This window comes from Tiliqua scincoides, chromosome 15 (assembly GCF_035046505.1).
Source record: "Tiliqua scincoides isolate rTilSci1 chromosome 15, rTilSci1.hap2, whole genome shotgun sequence".
NCBI lineage: Eukaryota > Metazoa > Chordata > Lepidosauria > Squamata > Scincidae > Tiliqua > Tiliqua scincoides.
In genome coordinates this window covers 3,965,141-3,978,957 of record NC_089835.1, presented here as the reverse complement: position 1 = coordinate 3,978,957, position 13,817 = coordinate 3,965,141, and the positions used below count along the sequence as shown (strand labels likewise).

Below are 13,817 nucleotides of genomic sequence, written 5' to 3'. Positions count from 1 at the left end.
GGCTGTGCGTGTGACCTAAAGGTCCTGACGCAGTCTATCCTTGAACGCTAGGTGTGGGGGAATGAGTCTATGGGCTTCCTAAAAGTGTCTTATTGGCTGCCTTGGGGGTTGGACCAGGTAGCTTTATTTTAATAGCTGAGGTAGTAGGAGTGGAACCTCCTTGTGTAGAGAGAGTCTACCTTTGAATACCGGATGCTGGGGAACAATGAGGAGAAAGATGGCCGTGTGACGTTCTAAGAGGAGCAAGAGGCCCCGGCCTCTCGCTTGTGGAGATTAAGCGCCATTCTGATATAACAGGGTCCCCTTGCACCTTCTCAGCTTCGCCTTCCTAGACTTGGTTTCCCCGGAGGCGGTGCGTCTAGCTATCCAGCAACTGAACAGGAACACGATGTTTGGGCGAACTATGACGGTGGCCATTCCGGAGACCAAGAAGAGCCCTGAGCCCGCCAAGAACGGTGACGGCAATGGGAAAATGCCGGTAAAAATGACTACCTGTCTTTAAATTTCTGTTCACCTTGGGATGGAAGTCTGTGCTGATGTTTCCTTCCTTGTAGCTCACAGGGTCACCCTGTGGTTACCTGTGATGCCTGCTTCCCGGTTGCCCAGTGTTTGAACTCACCGTAAAATGGTCTTGTATGGCTCAGTGTTGTCAGACACTGACTGGCAGCGTCAAGCCCTGCGCGGTCAAGCACTGACCGGCAGCCACCTCGCCAGAGTTTCCGAAAGGGGCTCTTTGGCAGCCCTACCTGGAGATCCCAAACCTGGGATCTTTTCCACACGAAGCAGGGGCTCAACCCCTTTGCTACAGCCTCTTCCTCCTGAAACTATATACGTAGAGGTTTGTTGTTCACTAAATGGGTTTAGACCAGTGGTTCCCAAACTGTGGGTCCAGACCCACTGATTTTGGGTGGGTCACCAAAAAGAGATGGAAAGATCGGATAACTAATTACCTCAAGCCTTGGGGCTATTCAGAAATCAGATCCTGTAGCTGCTGATTACCCTGCAAAGAGCTCAGCTCCTGCAGTTTGCAAGCATGTGTGAATATAGGGAGATAAGTGGTTTGGAGTCTTATTTATGGTTATTATTATTTATTTATGGTTATTACATATATTATTTATGGTTGTGTGTGTGTGTGTGTGTGTGTGTGTTTATATATGTGTATATGTATATATGTGTGTTTATATATACGTTTGTGTATATGTATGTTTATTTACACACATACGTGTATATGTACATATACAGGAGTAGTGGCACCAACACTATGGAATTTCCTTCCCCTTAACTTAAGAACTGCTGGCTGTCTTGAAACTTTCCATCGAGGCCTGAAGACCCTTCTGTTTAGACAAGCCTTCTGAATTCCTGGCCTTTCTAACATCTCTTAACATCTTTTAACATCTGTTTACAAGCCTGATCCTTTTTTAAATTTGCTGCGCTATGCTCTTATCTGACTAGTTTTTATCTGACTACTGTTTTTACAATATGTTATTTTTTTTATCTGTTTTAAACTATGTTTTTAATGTGTTTTAACCTTGTTTTGTAAGTCGCCTTGAGTCCCTTCGGGGAGAAAGGCGAGGTAAAAATAAAGTATAATAATAATATACACATACATACATACATACGTGTGTGTGTGTGTGTAAATAAATTATGGTTATTATTATATTTTATTATAAATTTTCAATACATACACATATACATACATACATACATACATACATATATGTGTATATATTTATATATGTATATAAATAAAATTTATGGTTATTATTATTTATTATAAATTTTCTTTCTAGATCCCCCTTTTTAAAATCTGGTAAACCTTGCTGAGTTCCAATAGTGTCATTTTAAAAAGTGGGTCCTAGTGCTTAAAAATTTGGGGACCAGTGATTCTCAAACTTTTTAGCGCCAGGGCCCACTTTTCAAAATGACACTCTGTTGGGGCACACCTAGTTTTGTGAGACTTAAAAATATTATTTCTTTCTAGATCACTTTTTTATTTATTTACAAGTAATATTTTGTTTAATTATTTACAAAAAGCTTGATCTGTTTCTTGCAATGAGGCAGCCATGAGTAACCTCAAGGCATTGAGGGGCTTAGAGCCCAATCCTATGCATGTCTACTCATAAGTATGTCCCTTTATGGTCAATGGGGCTTACTTCCCGGTTAAGTGTGAATAGGGTTGAAGCCTCAGTTATGTGAGCCAGTCTTCACCTGCCTCCACTACCTGTCATGGATGGACTTCGGGGTGGAGGAACAACCAGAAAAAATGCTCAAACATTATTTTCACTATATGTACACCAACTTTCAAACTGCAGGAGCTCAGCTCTATGAAGGGCAGTTGGCAGCTATCTGATTTTTGAATAGCCGCTGGCATTGAGGCAATTGGCGATCTGATCTTTCCATCACCTGTGTTTTCATTGCAGGGTCTGCGGGGCCCACCTGCAAACAGATCACGACCCACCAAGTGTGTACCGACCCACAGTTTGAGAGAAACTGATTTAGATTGTTGTCCACTCCCTGTCATCTCCCTTAATTTGCTGCCATGCTTTTAGAATGGGTTTTCTGCTATCATGAGGGCTAGAAGCTTGATATAACAAATACAAATGGGGAAGGGAACTTCAGCCTTTAGGAGTCCCCTGCAGTGCTGCTCATCCATAAAACTCAACTTCTTAGAAGCAGGGAAAATTAACACCATTGGAGCCCAAGACTGATTCTAGGTTTTCTTGTTGAGTGTAAAAGAGCCACCAGCAGGAGTTAGTAGTGAGTAACTTCTGCAGTCCTGGCTCTCAACACTTGGGACGCACCCCTGTGACTGTGCAGGACTTACCTCCTCACCAGTAAGCTCCAAATTTCATTTTTGTTGTAGGATTTGGAACCCATTCCTTTTGAAGAACTTGGCTTAAACCGAGGTATGTGGTAGCTGGAGGTTAAAGGTGTCATTTTAAAAGCTGCTTTCCTTGTGTTCAAGTGGGGGTGATTTTTTTTTTCCCCCAGCTGAGTTTTGTGTGTGGTTAAGCTTTAGCTTCTGGAAAACAAGCCTGAGCAAATGCTCCGTTTCCATTACCAAGGCATAGAACTATTTTTTTTTTAAACTAGATTTAGTTCTCATTCATGTCTATCCTTAACTCAGTGGTCAATAGGAGATCCTCCTTGCAAAGCCCAAGTGGGAGGGTGATCTTTCTTTGTTTCCTGACCCTCAGATAGACTGCCCCTGAACATGGAGGCTTGAAATTCTTGTGGAATCAATGAAATTCATTGATCCCTGGAAGGGACAGTGGGAAGGGAGCTATATGTTGCCTTCATGTGGGTTTCCTGGGTGTATCTGTGGGGCAGCGGAATGCTGGATGAGGTGGGATTCTGGTCCGATTCAGGAGGGAACATCTTGATGTTCTTAGAGCCATGCCATTAAATTCACATGAGGGCTGGCTGAACGACTGTGCTACAAACCCCAGTGTCTCCGGTTGGTATCTTGCCTCTGCCAAGAACTCTTTTGGTGACCTTAGGTGGGCCCTTCCCCTCTCAACCTCGGTCTTCCCCATCTGTAGAACGGGTATAAACATATTTGCTTAGCTGGCAGGGTTGTAAGGCTTAGCTCGGTACCCACAAAGTGCTTTCCACATTTGCCAATTGCTACACAAATGCAGTTGATGGTGGCTGTCTGTTTGTTAAATTTCCCCGGCAGCACTTATCCCAAAAGCTGGCATCCAGACCTTGCCGAAGCCGAGAGTTTGTTTTGCAGTTCCCTTGGAAATGAGGTAAGAGAGAGGCGTGAAGGACGGAACGCAATAAGATTGTGATCTAGCCATTGGTCACCGCAGGCGGTCTGGAACAGATCATGAATTCTGTGGCATTGATAGTGCCCAGCTGGTAAACGGAGTCTCTGAGCTCCCTTGCTGATGGTCCGGTTGGATTTGTCAGTCGGCCCCCAGCATTGTCAATGGCCTTAAACCAGGAGCCTTAAATCTGGAACCCGGCACACGGTTTTGGCTGGACGTACATAAGAACATAAGAACAGCCCCACTGGCTCAGGCCATAGGCCCATCTAGTCCAGCTTCCTGTATCTCACAGCGGCCCACCAAATGCCCCAGGGAGCACACCAGATAACAAGAGACCTGCAAGGCTTCCTGGGAATTGTAGTCAAGAACATAAGAACAGCCCCGCTGGATCAGGCCATAGGCCCATCTAGTCCAGCTTCCTGGATCTCACAGCGGCCCACCAAATGCCCCAGGGAGCACACCAGATAACAAGAGACCTGCAAGGCTTCCTGGGAATTGTAGTTTAAGAACATAAGAACAGCCCCACTGGATCAGGCCATAGGCCCATCTCGTCCAGCTTCCTGTATCTCACAGTGGCCCACCAAATGCCCCAGGGAGCACACCTGATAACAAGAGACCTCATCCTGGTGCCCTCCCTTGCATCTGGCCTTCTGACATGGCCCATTTCTAAAATCAGGAGGTTGCGCATACACATCATGGCTTGTAACCCGAAATTGATTTTTCCTCCAGAAACTTGTCCAATCCCCTTTTAAAGGCGTCCAGGCCAGATGCCGTCACCACATCCTGTGGCAAGGAGTTCCACAGACCAACCACACGCTGAGTAAAGAAATATTTTCTCTTGTCTGTTCTAACTCTCCCAACACTCAATGTAGGAGATTGTGGAGCCAGAAAAGGGAATGATCAGTGCGGTGGGGCACCTTTTCTTCAAGGAGTTTACAGAATCTTCTTCTAGAAAAGGGGAGTCCCCATGGTGAGGTTTAATGTACTTTAATAAATAAATATTTAATAAATAAATATATTTATTATATTTAATAAAATACTGTTAATAATAATAATATACAATGCCCAGTACAGAGAAAATGGAAAGAGAAGCTTTTTGTAGGATCCAACAAGGTCATCTAGTCCAACCCCTGCATGTAGCAGGGAATCTTCCTAGAGCCTCTCCAGCAGGTTCTCTTCATAGCCAATACTGCTCTCTCCTTACGTGGTCCGGTGGTGGTTTTAGGAAAGGGACGAGAAAGTATGTGCTCATACAATGCGCCTATAAAACCCGTAAAAAGCGGGCTGGACGAATTAATGGAGGTTTATCATCAGCGATTGGTCACAGTATCAAAATAGTGCTGCCACGTTTGGAGGCAGTGTAGCTTGGAGTACCAGGTGCTGGGAAAGGCCACAACTTCATTCTCTGTTTCTTGGTTTAAAAGAGGGTGGTAGACTAAATGGACCTCTGGTGCATGTCACTAGTCCTCAGTGTGGTTTTGTGGATTGGGTTTTTGTGTTCCCCCTCCATCCTGCGTACGTTCTTTTCCTCGTTGGAATGTGGCGATAGCAACCCGACTGTTGTCTGTTTCGCGTTACCTTCCAGAGGTTCGTTCTTGCTGCAGATGTTGAAGGACTGCTTCAGGAGCATGGATTGGTTGGTTTCCATCCCCAAAGTCCTTGGGAAGGTGACGCTTCTGGTGATGGATTCCCTGCCTCAGACGCCATACTTCTGGGCTATCTGCCTCACAGAGGTCTGTGTGCGACCCATAGGACTGTGAGCGGGGTTTGGGGGTCTGCCTCGTTGGTGAACTAGGATGTTAACTTTCCCCACTGCTCCCCTGGATAGTGGTTCCTTTACATTGGGAGTGAAGGAATAGCCCCCCCTGCTGGCAACAAGAGACATAACTGCTCAATGCATTTCACCACAGTTGTCCATTGAGTTCTAATGCCCTTTTTACGGTGTCTGGTGTCTGCATTGGCTTTCAGGGGGTGAGGACCTTACCTGTTGAACCTCTTCAGCAGAGGCTATGCTCCACTTGCCACTATTTTTAGCAGTTCAACTGCTGTTTTTGTGGCAGGGCCTTTTTGGTAGTGGTGCCCTGGTTTTAAAAATCCTTCCCCTAGAGCTGCCTTTCTCAAGCTGTGGGTCGGGACCCACCAGGTGAGCCCATTTCAGGTGGCTTTGCTTGGTGCTCAGCTGCCATAGAAAATACAGGGCACAGAGGGCTCCTGGTGGGAGAGAGGTTTAGTGCTTGGCCCTGAATAGGTGGGAAGATGGGATCCTGGAAAAGGGGGGAGGTCTGTGTGGTTGGAGCAGGATCCAAGTCTACCTTCTGCTTTTGACTTCCGAGCTGGAATGCTTGAATTAAGAACATAAGAACATAAAGACAGCCCCACTGGATCAGGCCATAGGCCTATCTAGTCCAGCTTCCTGTATCTCACAGCGGCCCACCAAATGCCCCAGGGAGCACTCAAGACAACAAGAGACCTCATCCTGGTGCCCTCCCTTGCCTCTGAAATTCTGACATAGCCCATTTATTAAATCAGGAGGTTGTACATGCACATCATGGCTTGTACCCCGTAATGGATTTTTCCTCCAGAAACTTGTCCAATCCCCTTTTAAAGGCGTCCAGGCCAGACGCCATCACCACATCCTGTGGCAAGGAGTTCCACAGACCGACCACACGCTGAGTAAAGAAATATTTTCTTTTGTCTGTTCTAACTCTCCCAACACTCAATTTTAGTGGATGTCCCCTGGTTCATTCCCAGCTATGCTGGTTCATTTCCAGCTATGCAAAACAGCACAAGCGTGCTGTGTTGGTTGGACCTCTGGCTGATCGAGGCTTAGATCTGAAGCCTAAACTGATGTCCCTTCCGACCACGAGATCACGTCCGGGTGAATGACATCACTTCCGGCGGTTCCCAACAGGTTGTCTTTTTTTAAAAGTGGGTCTTGGTGGTGCTAAAACACGAAACTTGAAAACAACTGCCCAACTGACGCAGTTAATATTTCATCTGCTGATGTTCTTGCCTGGAGCTTGCCTCATGAGGGCTAGAAACTTGACCTGTGTGTGTGTGTGTGTTCAAATAGTCCATTGAAGCTGAAATGTGTTGGATGCTGCTGTTTTTTTTTAATTATTACAGGAACGTCACCAGAACATGCAGAAGCTCTTCACTGTGTTGGCAGAGGTCGAATCCCGGGCGCCCTTTCTGGCCGAATGGGAGATCCAGAGAGGGACCCGTTGCATGGGAGAGTGTGTTATAGGAGAAGAAGGCAAAGCCTGGAACAGGTTAGCACAGCGGTTCCCAAACTTTTTCATCTGGTGACACCCCCCCCCGAGCCTTCAGGGCCATTGGCTGTCGCTCCCCACTAGGGCTACAATCCTATACATTGTATAGGGCAACAGGTTTTTCATGAGGATTCTGCTGCTCCCCTGGCTGCTGTCCGCAGCTCCCTGGGGTGCCACGACCCCCGCAATTTGGGAGCCACTAGGTTAGTAGAGTGAGAGTGAACCCTCTATGGCCCAGAAGCACTGAAATGTAGTGGCAGTTCCATGTTCGACCTTCTTTGGGCAAACAGTGTGCCATTGGACAAGCTCACAGAGTCTCCATCTTTGGCTGGCTGTGACGGCTGCATGGAACCTCCAGGTTCAGGAGCAGTGTACCTGCTTTATTCTATTCTAGCCGTACTTTTTGCTGCAGCACAATCTTGTTGGAGGTGGTTTTGCTTAACAATTTAAGATGTGTGGCGGGTTATCTAAGAAACAGTGTCATTAATTGATTCCAGTGGTTTCTTAGGCATTTCCATTATTGGATTGAATCATCACGTTAAAAAAGTAGTCTTTTTTATGGGCATGTTAAGCTACCCCGAATTGCTACAGCGTCACCAAAAGAGCACCGCTCAAAGGAGAAGCAAGATGGAGGGCCAGGCTGGTGTAGTGGTTTGGGAGGTGGACTTAGACCTGGAAGACCCAGGTTCAAATCCCCCTCTCTGCCATGAAGCTTCTTGGGTGACCTTGGGCCAGGCACTACCTTGCCTACCTCACAGGACAAAAGGAGGGGAGCAGCTGTGTAAACCGCCCTGAGCTCTTTGGAGGAAGGGCGGTAACAGAAGGAATTTGACTGCCCACCATTGGAGACAGAATACTGGGCTAGAAGGGAGGGGGCAAATAATTCCAGGTTGAAATTACTTCTTTTTTGGGTCAGGTGCTGGGTTTTGGACAAAGAGGAAGATTGGGCCATCGTGTTCTTTGTGGATTTTGGCTTCTCGACCACCGTCCCGCTGAACGCTCTGCGGAAGCTGGACGGTGACGAATTTTGGGCGATAAAGCCTCTGGCGCAGCCGTTCATGCTTCAGGAAGGTAGGTGGTCCGTTGATGTGGTCGTGCTGGGAAAAGAGAAGCTACTGAGATGCTCTGAGTTCTGTGTTCATTGCTGCTGGGGGGGGGGGCTGGATGCTGTATAGAGGACGTCGATCATGAAGGGCTGCTTGGGGGAGTCAAGACAGGAATGGAGATTAAATTCCATTAATGATTAGGGAAAGGGCTTGGTGGTAGATTGGATTTGGTCTCCAGGGAGGACTGCTGAAGGAGAAGACCCTTGCCTGAGTATCTGCAGAGTCAGCACAAGCATACATAAGAAGAGCCCCTCTGGATAAGGCCAAAGGCCCATCTAGTCCAGCTTCCTGTATCTCACAGTGGCCCACCAAAGGCCCCAGGGAGCACACCAGATAACAAGAGACCTGCAAGGCTTCCTGGGAATTGTAGTTAAGAACATAAGAACAGCCCCACTGGATCAGGCCCTAGGCCCATCTACTCCAGCTTCCTGTATCTCACAGCGGCCTACCAAATGCCCCAGGGAGCACACCAGATAACAAGAGACCTGCAAGGCTTCCTGGGAATTGTAGTTAAGAACATAAGAACAGCCCCACTGGATCAGGCCATAGGCCCATCTAGTCCAGCTTCCTGGATCTCACAGCGGCCCACCAAATGCCCCAGGGAGAACACCAGATAACAAGAGACCTGCAAGGCTTCCTGGGAATTGTAGTTAAGAACATAAGAACAGCCCCACTGGATCAGGCCACAGGCCCATCTAGTCCAGCTTCCTGTATCTCACAGTGGCCCACCAAATGCCTCTGGGAGCACACAAGGCAACCAGGTACCTTAATCCCGGCGCACCTGGCCTTCTGAGGTAGGCTGCTTCTAAAACCAGGAGGTTGCACAGACCCATCACGGCTTGTCACCTGTGAGGGACTCTTTCTCCACGAAATTGTCCGATCCCCTTTTCAGACACCATCACCACAGGCCAGGCGCCATCGCCGCATCTTGTGGCAGGGAATTCCACAGACTTTAATCCGCAGATTTTAGCGTTTCTGTGTGAAATAATAATAATAAAAAACTTTATTTATATCCTGCCCTTTCCTCCCGAAGGGACCCAGGATGGCTTACAAAGGATTAAAAACATAATTTAACCGTGAATAAAAACATATTAAAACACATTAACATGTGTTTAAATTTCTGCATTTTCTGCATGTGTTTAAATTTCTGCAACAGAAATTTCTGTTTTAAACGCAGACTGATGTTTTGTAAGCCGCTTTGGGTGCCCTTCGGGGAGAAAAAGCGGGATACAAATGGAGTATATAAAATTAAAATCTTTTGCACCTAGTGCAATCGGACCCGCTCAGTCTACATTTTAACACTGCCAATTGGGCTTCAGTTGTGTCCTTTGCCAGGGACACCTTATTCTTCCCTGTTCTTCTTCCTCCTCCCCTTAATTCAGCCCCAGGGGCTGAGCAAGCATTCTGTGAACTTTGGAAGCCAACATATTGTGATTTCCTGTGTGGGTCAAATTAGGGCAGCGCTCATTGATCTTACTATTGCTGCAAAAAAAAACACCACTTACTTTTGCACACTGTGGCCGTGAGCGGTTGCAGTTGCAGTTGCAGTTTGCAGACACGAGCAGGTTTGCCCCTGCGGTAAGGAAGAGGCTTCTCTGGTTGCGGGTATCTCCTGATGTCTCTTCCGCTCAGCGTCCTCTTGGCCCAGCCTTGCGAGACAGGTACAGTCTGTATTGGAATTGCGGAAGAACTGGCAAGGAGGTAGATGTGGTGTCAGCAGTGTCCCCTTTAAGGGTAAGGCCTGGGCATCCAGCAGAGTGTGCTGCACAGCTGCAGCCACTGGAAGGTAATAAGGCCCTCAGGGATATAAGGAGCACCTGAGGCAGGAAGGGGTGTGTGGGTTGGAGGGAGTAGAGTAGAGTAGAGTAGAGTAGAGTAGAGTAGAGTAGAGTAGAGTAGAGTAGAGTAGAGTAGAGTAGAGTGACTTGGTTTATGGAATTGGGAATCAGACTGTGGATTGTGACTGGACTTTGGCTTTGGACTTTTGGATACCCTGACGGATTGGACTGACCTACCTGGAACCTGACTTTGGACAGTAACTTGGCTTATTGGCAACTCTGATTGATTGGACTGGTTTACAAGGCCCAGTGGATTGGGATTTGGCAAAACGCGGTCTCACCTGGGCGCTTAGTGCTGTGACATCTTGGCAGGGTTGTGCGTTCCCTTTGGCCTTGGGGGCAGGGTTGTACCCAGTGCGCTCTGCCTTGCTGGAGGTTTTCAAGCAAGAGGCTAGATCCTGTAGCCGTTCTATGCACTGAGCGGGGAAGGGGGGGTGGGCTAGATGACCCCTAGGGTGCCTTCAATAGAAACTGTCATGATACTGCCACCCTCACTGGCTGAAAACTACCATATTAAAGGATGATGTTTCACTCTCCTTAAGTAAACCCAGTGGTTCCCAAACTGTGAGCCATAGCGCTCCAGGGCATAGCGGAAAGCAGCCCGGGGAGCTGTGGAATCCTCATGAAAAACCTGCCGCCCTTTTACAACGTACAAGATTGTAGCCCTAATGGGGAACCTCAGCCATTGCCCAGTTGATTAAGGGAGCCACCAGTCAAAAAGGTTTGGGAGTGTTGTGTCCAGTTCTGCTCGCCACATCTCAAAAAGGACATAGTGGAAATGGAAAAGAGAGCGACTAAGATGATTACGGGGCTGGGGCACTTTCCTTATGAGGAAAGGCTACGGCATTTGGGCCTCTTCAGCCTAGAAAAGAGGCGCCTGAGGGGGGACATGATTGAGACATACACAATTATGCAGGGGATGGACAGAGTATATATAGAGAGATGCTCTTTACACTCTCCCATAACACCAGAACCAGGGGACATCCACGAAAATTGAGTGTCAGGAGAGTTAGAACAGACCAGAGAAATATTTCTTTACTCAGCATGTGGTTGGTCTGTGGAACTCCTTGCCACAGGATGTGGTGCTGGTGTCTAGCCTGGATGCCTTTAAAAGGGGATTGGACAAGTTTCTGGAGGAAAAATCCATTACGGGTTACAAGCCATGATGTGTATGTGTGACCTGATTTTAGAAATGGGCTATGTCAGATGCAAGGGAGGGCACCAGGATGCAGGTCTCTTGTTATCTGGTGTGCTCCCTGGGGCATTTGGTGGGCCGCTGTGAGATACAGGAAGCTGGACTGGATGGGCCTATGGCCTGATTCAGTGGGGCTGTTCTTATGTTCACCTAATGGGTCTCTGCTGCCACTTAAGGGCGAGGCGAATGTATTGCTTTTTGAACTACCAAGAGGGTGGTCCGCCCTGCCTTCGCTCTCCCTGTCCAGGGACCAGATATTCCTTCCATCCCAGCCAGAGAGACCCTCGTGCCGGTTTCACTTTGGACCCTGCCTTGTGAAACCATGAGTGCTAGAAACTTGGCTGGGGGCTTTAAAACACAGAGCAGAGTTGAGATGGCCTGTGGACTGGCGAGTGGATGTTTATATTCCAAAATGAGTCCGGCTTTTAAAGTTCTGCCAAGGTTTCCCTTGGGTTTGGATGTCCAGGACATCGGCCTACCAACACAAACGTACTCTTCAGCAGGGACTCATCCTGAGATACGGCAGGCACCTCTGCCTTTGGAGGCAGGTAAAGGTAAGAGTCCTCTGACTGGTTTTGGTTTCTCTGCTCTCTAGAGGTTCTCCCAGCTCAATCCATGATGAGACAGATTCTGGAAGGATGGGTGACAGGTCCATCACCCACACAGGTGAGAACAGGCTCTCCACTGGATTTTTACATTCATTTCTGTTGGTTTTTTTTAAATGATGGCAAGACTTTGACAGCAAATTCTTCAGCCCCACTCTACGCCAGCTCTATTGTTTCCAGAGCCTCCGCTAGATAAGGAATTAAAACCAAAAACCTGTGTTGACTCCCAAAACTGGTACTGATAAAGTGTTTGGCTTAATCCAAGAGACTGACATCTCTGCATGAGTCACTGGTCTTGATGACCTTGATGTTGCAGAGATGCAATGGGTGGTCTTAGAGGATTGGTAAGTCTGTTGAGCTGGGGTGTGTACCCCCCCCCCCAGCAGAATTATCTACCCTCTTCTCTTTCCTTCCTTGCTCACCATGGGTTTGAAAGGAAATGAGCCTGAGAGCAGTGACTCATTCAGAGACATTGCCCTGAAGGCAGGTAACTCTTCAGCATCTCCCAAGGGGGCTGGATTAAAATGCTGCAAACAGATTCCCCCTTTCTAAGCCGAGGCTGATGGGGAGGTCAGACTTGCCCGTTGGGCAGCTTCTTTGCAGGACAGGCTCCAAAGCTCACAATTTTGAAGTGCCATTTGTTTCCAAGAGTTGCTTGCCACCTTAAGCACTAAAAACTTCTTGCTTTTATTTTAAGAGCAGAGGCATTCAGTCAACCTAGTCCTAACCCTTTGGGATTCCTCTTCAGCTACCACTCTGGTACCCCAAAGTGTTGCTCGCTCACTCCCTTTCAAGCCTTAACTGCCTACCATCTTGAGGGCTAGAAACTTAACTTGCTTTTTTTTGGAGTACAAGGTAGATTTCAAGCCAGCTGAATTGTTTCATGGTTCTGAACAGCTACAGCTGTTCTTTGAGGAAAACTCCCAAAATAAGATCTGGAGGTGTTTTGGGAGTGGAAAGGCTGCCCCGAGATGGGGGGTGTGTGTCTGTTGTTTAACTGTCTCTCTTCTTGATGTCTCCATAGCCACACATCGTGAAAATTGTCCTCACTGCTGATTAGGAGGAAGTTCTCGGACCGCAAAGCAAATGCTGACATATTAAATTTCTCTGCACTGTTGCTGTATTAAATTTTGTTGACGTAAAAGGTTTTGATGGAGATGGGGTATTAAACCCACCCCCATTCTTATATTAATTGGTTTTGTTTCTTAAGATGTTTCTTCAAATAAAGCATCCCAGATATCACTGGGTGCTTAAAAGAAGAAAAATGCATAAAATGATTACTGTTTGGTTGCTATAACAAGGAGGTCACAATTAAGGGGCAAATTTAGCAGCCTGGGGTCTTTTTTTTGTGCTGTGTTAAGCCACTTAGGAAAAGTTGTGGGCAGAAGCTGGGAGACGTGATTAAATGTCTGTAAATGTCAAGTTCTGGAACTGTTGACTTTTTGAGGTTACTCCTAATAAATTCACCAGCAAGATCTGGGGCCTGGTTTTTAATGGGTGGTGCTGGAAAGCGGGGGATTCTCTTAAACCTCCCCAGCGGAGTCCTAAAAGCTGGGCCGGGCAGGAGTTTCAACTCTTGCATTCCACAGTTGGGGTGTCTGAAAGCCAGCCAAAAATGCCCCCAGCTAGGCATCTTCTATGCACAGTTATCTCTGACGCTGGGGGCAGAGGTAGACCTGTTGATTTTAAATCAAACGTTGGCATTAGAATGGGTGAGTTTGGGAGCATGAAATGCCCACTGGTGCCCTGCTTTGACTCCTTGTAGGTTTTTTTTTAAACTGGTGAGTTGGGGATCATTGGTTGCTAGAGGCAGGTGTTGCCCCCTGGCCTAGAGCTAACCTTGCAACCTGTGGCGCTGCCACTTGGGGTGGCCCTGTGCTGGTCTCTTCTGTAGGGGAGACGGCTTTAAACATACCGAATAACGACAAGGGAGGACACTCCAACTTCACCATACGGCGTCGGCACAACACAGGAAGCAGCAGTTTGCCGGTTATAAGTCTTCGCTCGATTGGCGTAGAGCGTGACGCC

General features: G+C 47.4%; 1 protein-coding gene across 1 annotated transcript in view; it reads left to right on the top strand.

The window, feature by feature from the left end:
- The window catches only part of TDRD10 (tudor domain containing 10), a 24,872-nt gene extending 11,659 nt beyond the window's left edge, over positions 1-13,213 (top strand). The window contains exons 5-12 of the mRNA XM_066610406.1: positions 319-478; positions 2,864-2,906; positions 3,680-3,752; positions 5,359-5,506; positions 6,900-7,045; positions 7,962-8,116; positions 11,780-11,850; positions 12,814-13,213. Coding sequence (XP_066466503.1) covers positions 319-478; positions 2,864-2,906; positions 3,680-3,752; positions 5,359-5,506; positions 6,900-7,045; positions 7,962-8,116; positions 11,780-11,850; positions 12,814-12,849 — 832 coding nt within the window. The 3' untranslated portion in view covers positions 12,850-13,213. The remainder of the gene's footprint in view (positions 1-318; positions 479-2,863; positions 2,907-3,679; positions 3,753-5,358; positions 5,507-6,899; positions 7,046-7,961; positions 8,117-11,779; positions 11,851-12,813) is intronic.
- Positions 13,214-13,817: the final 604 nt, after the last annotated feature.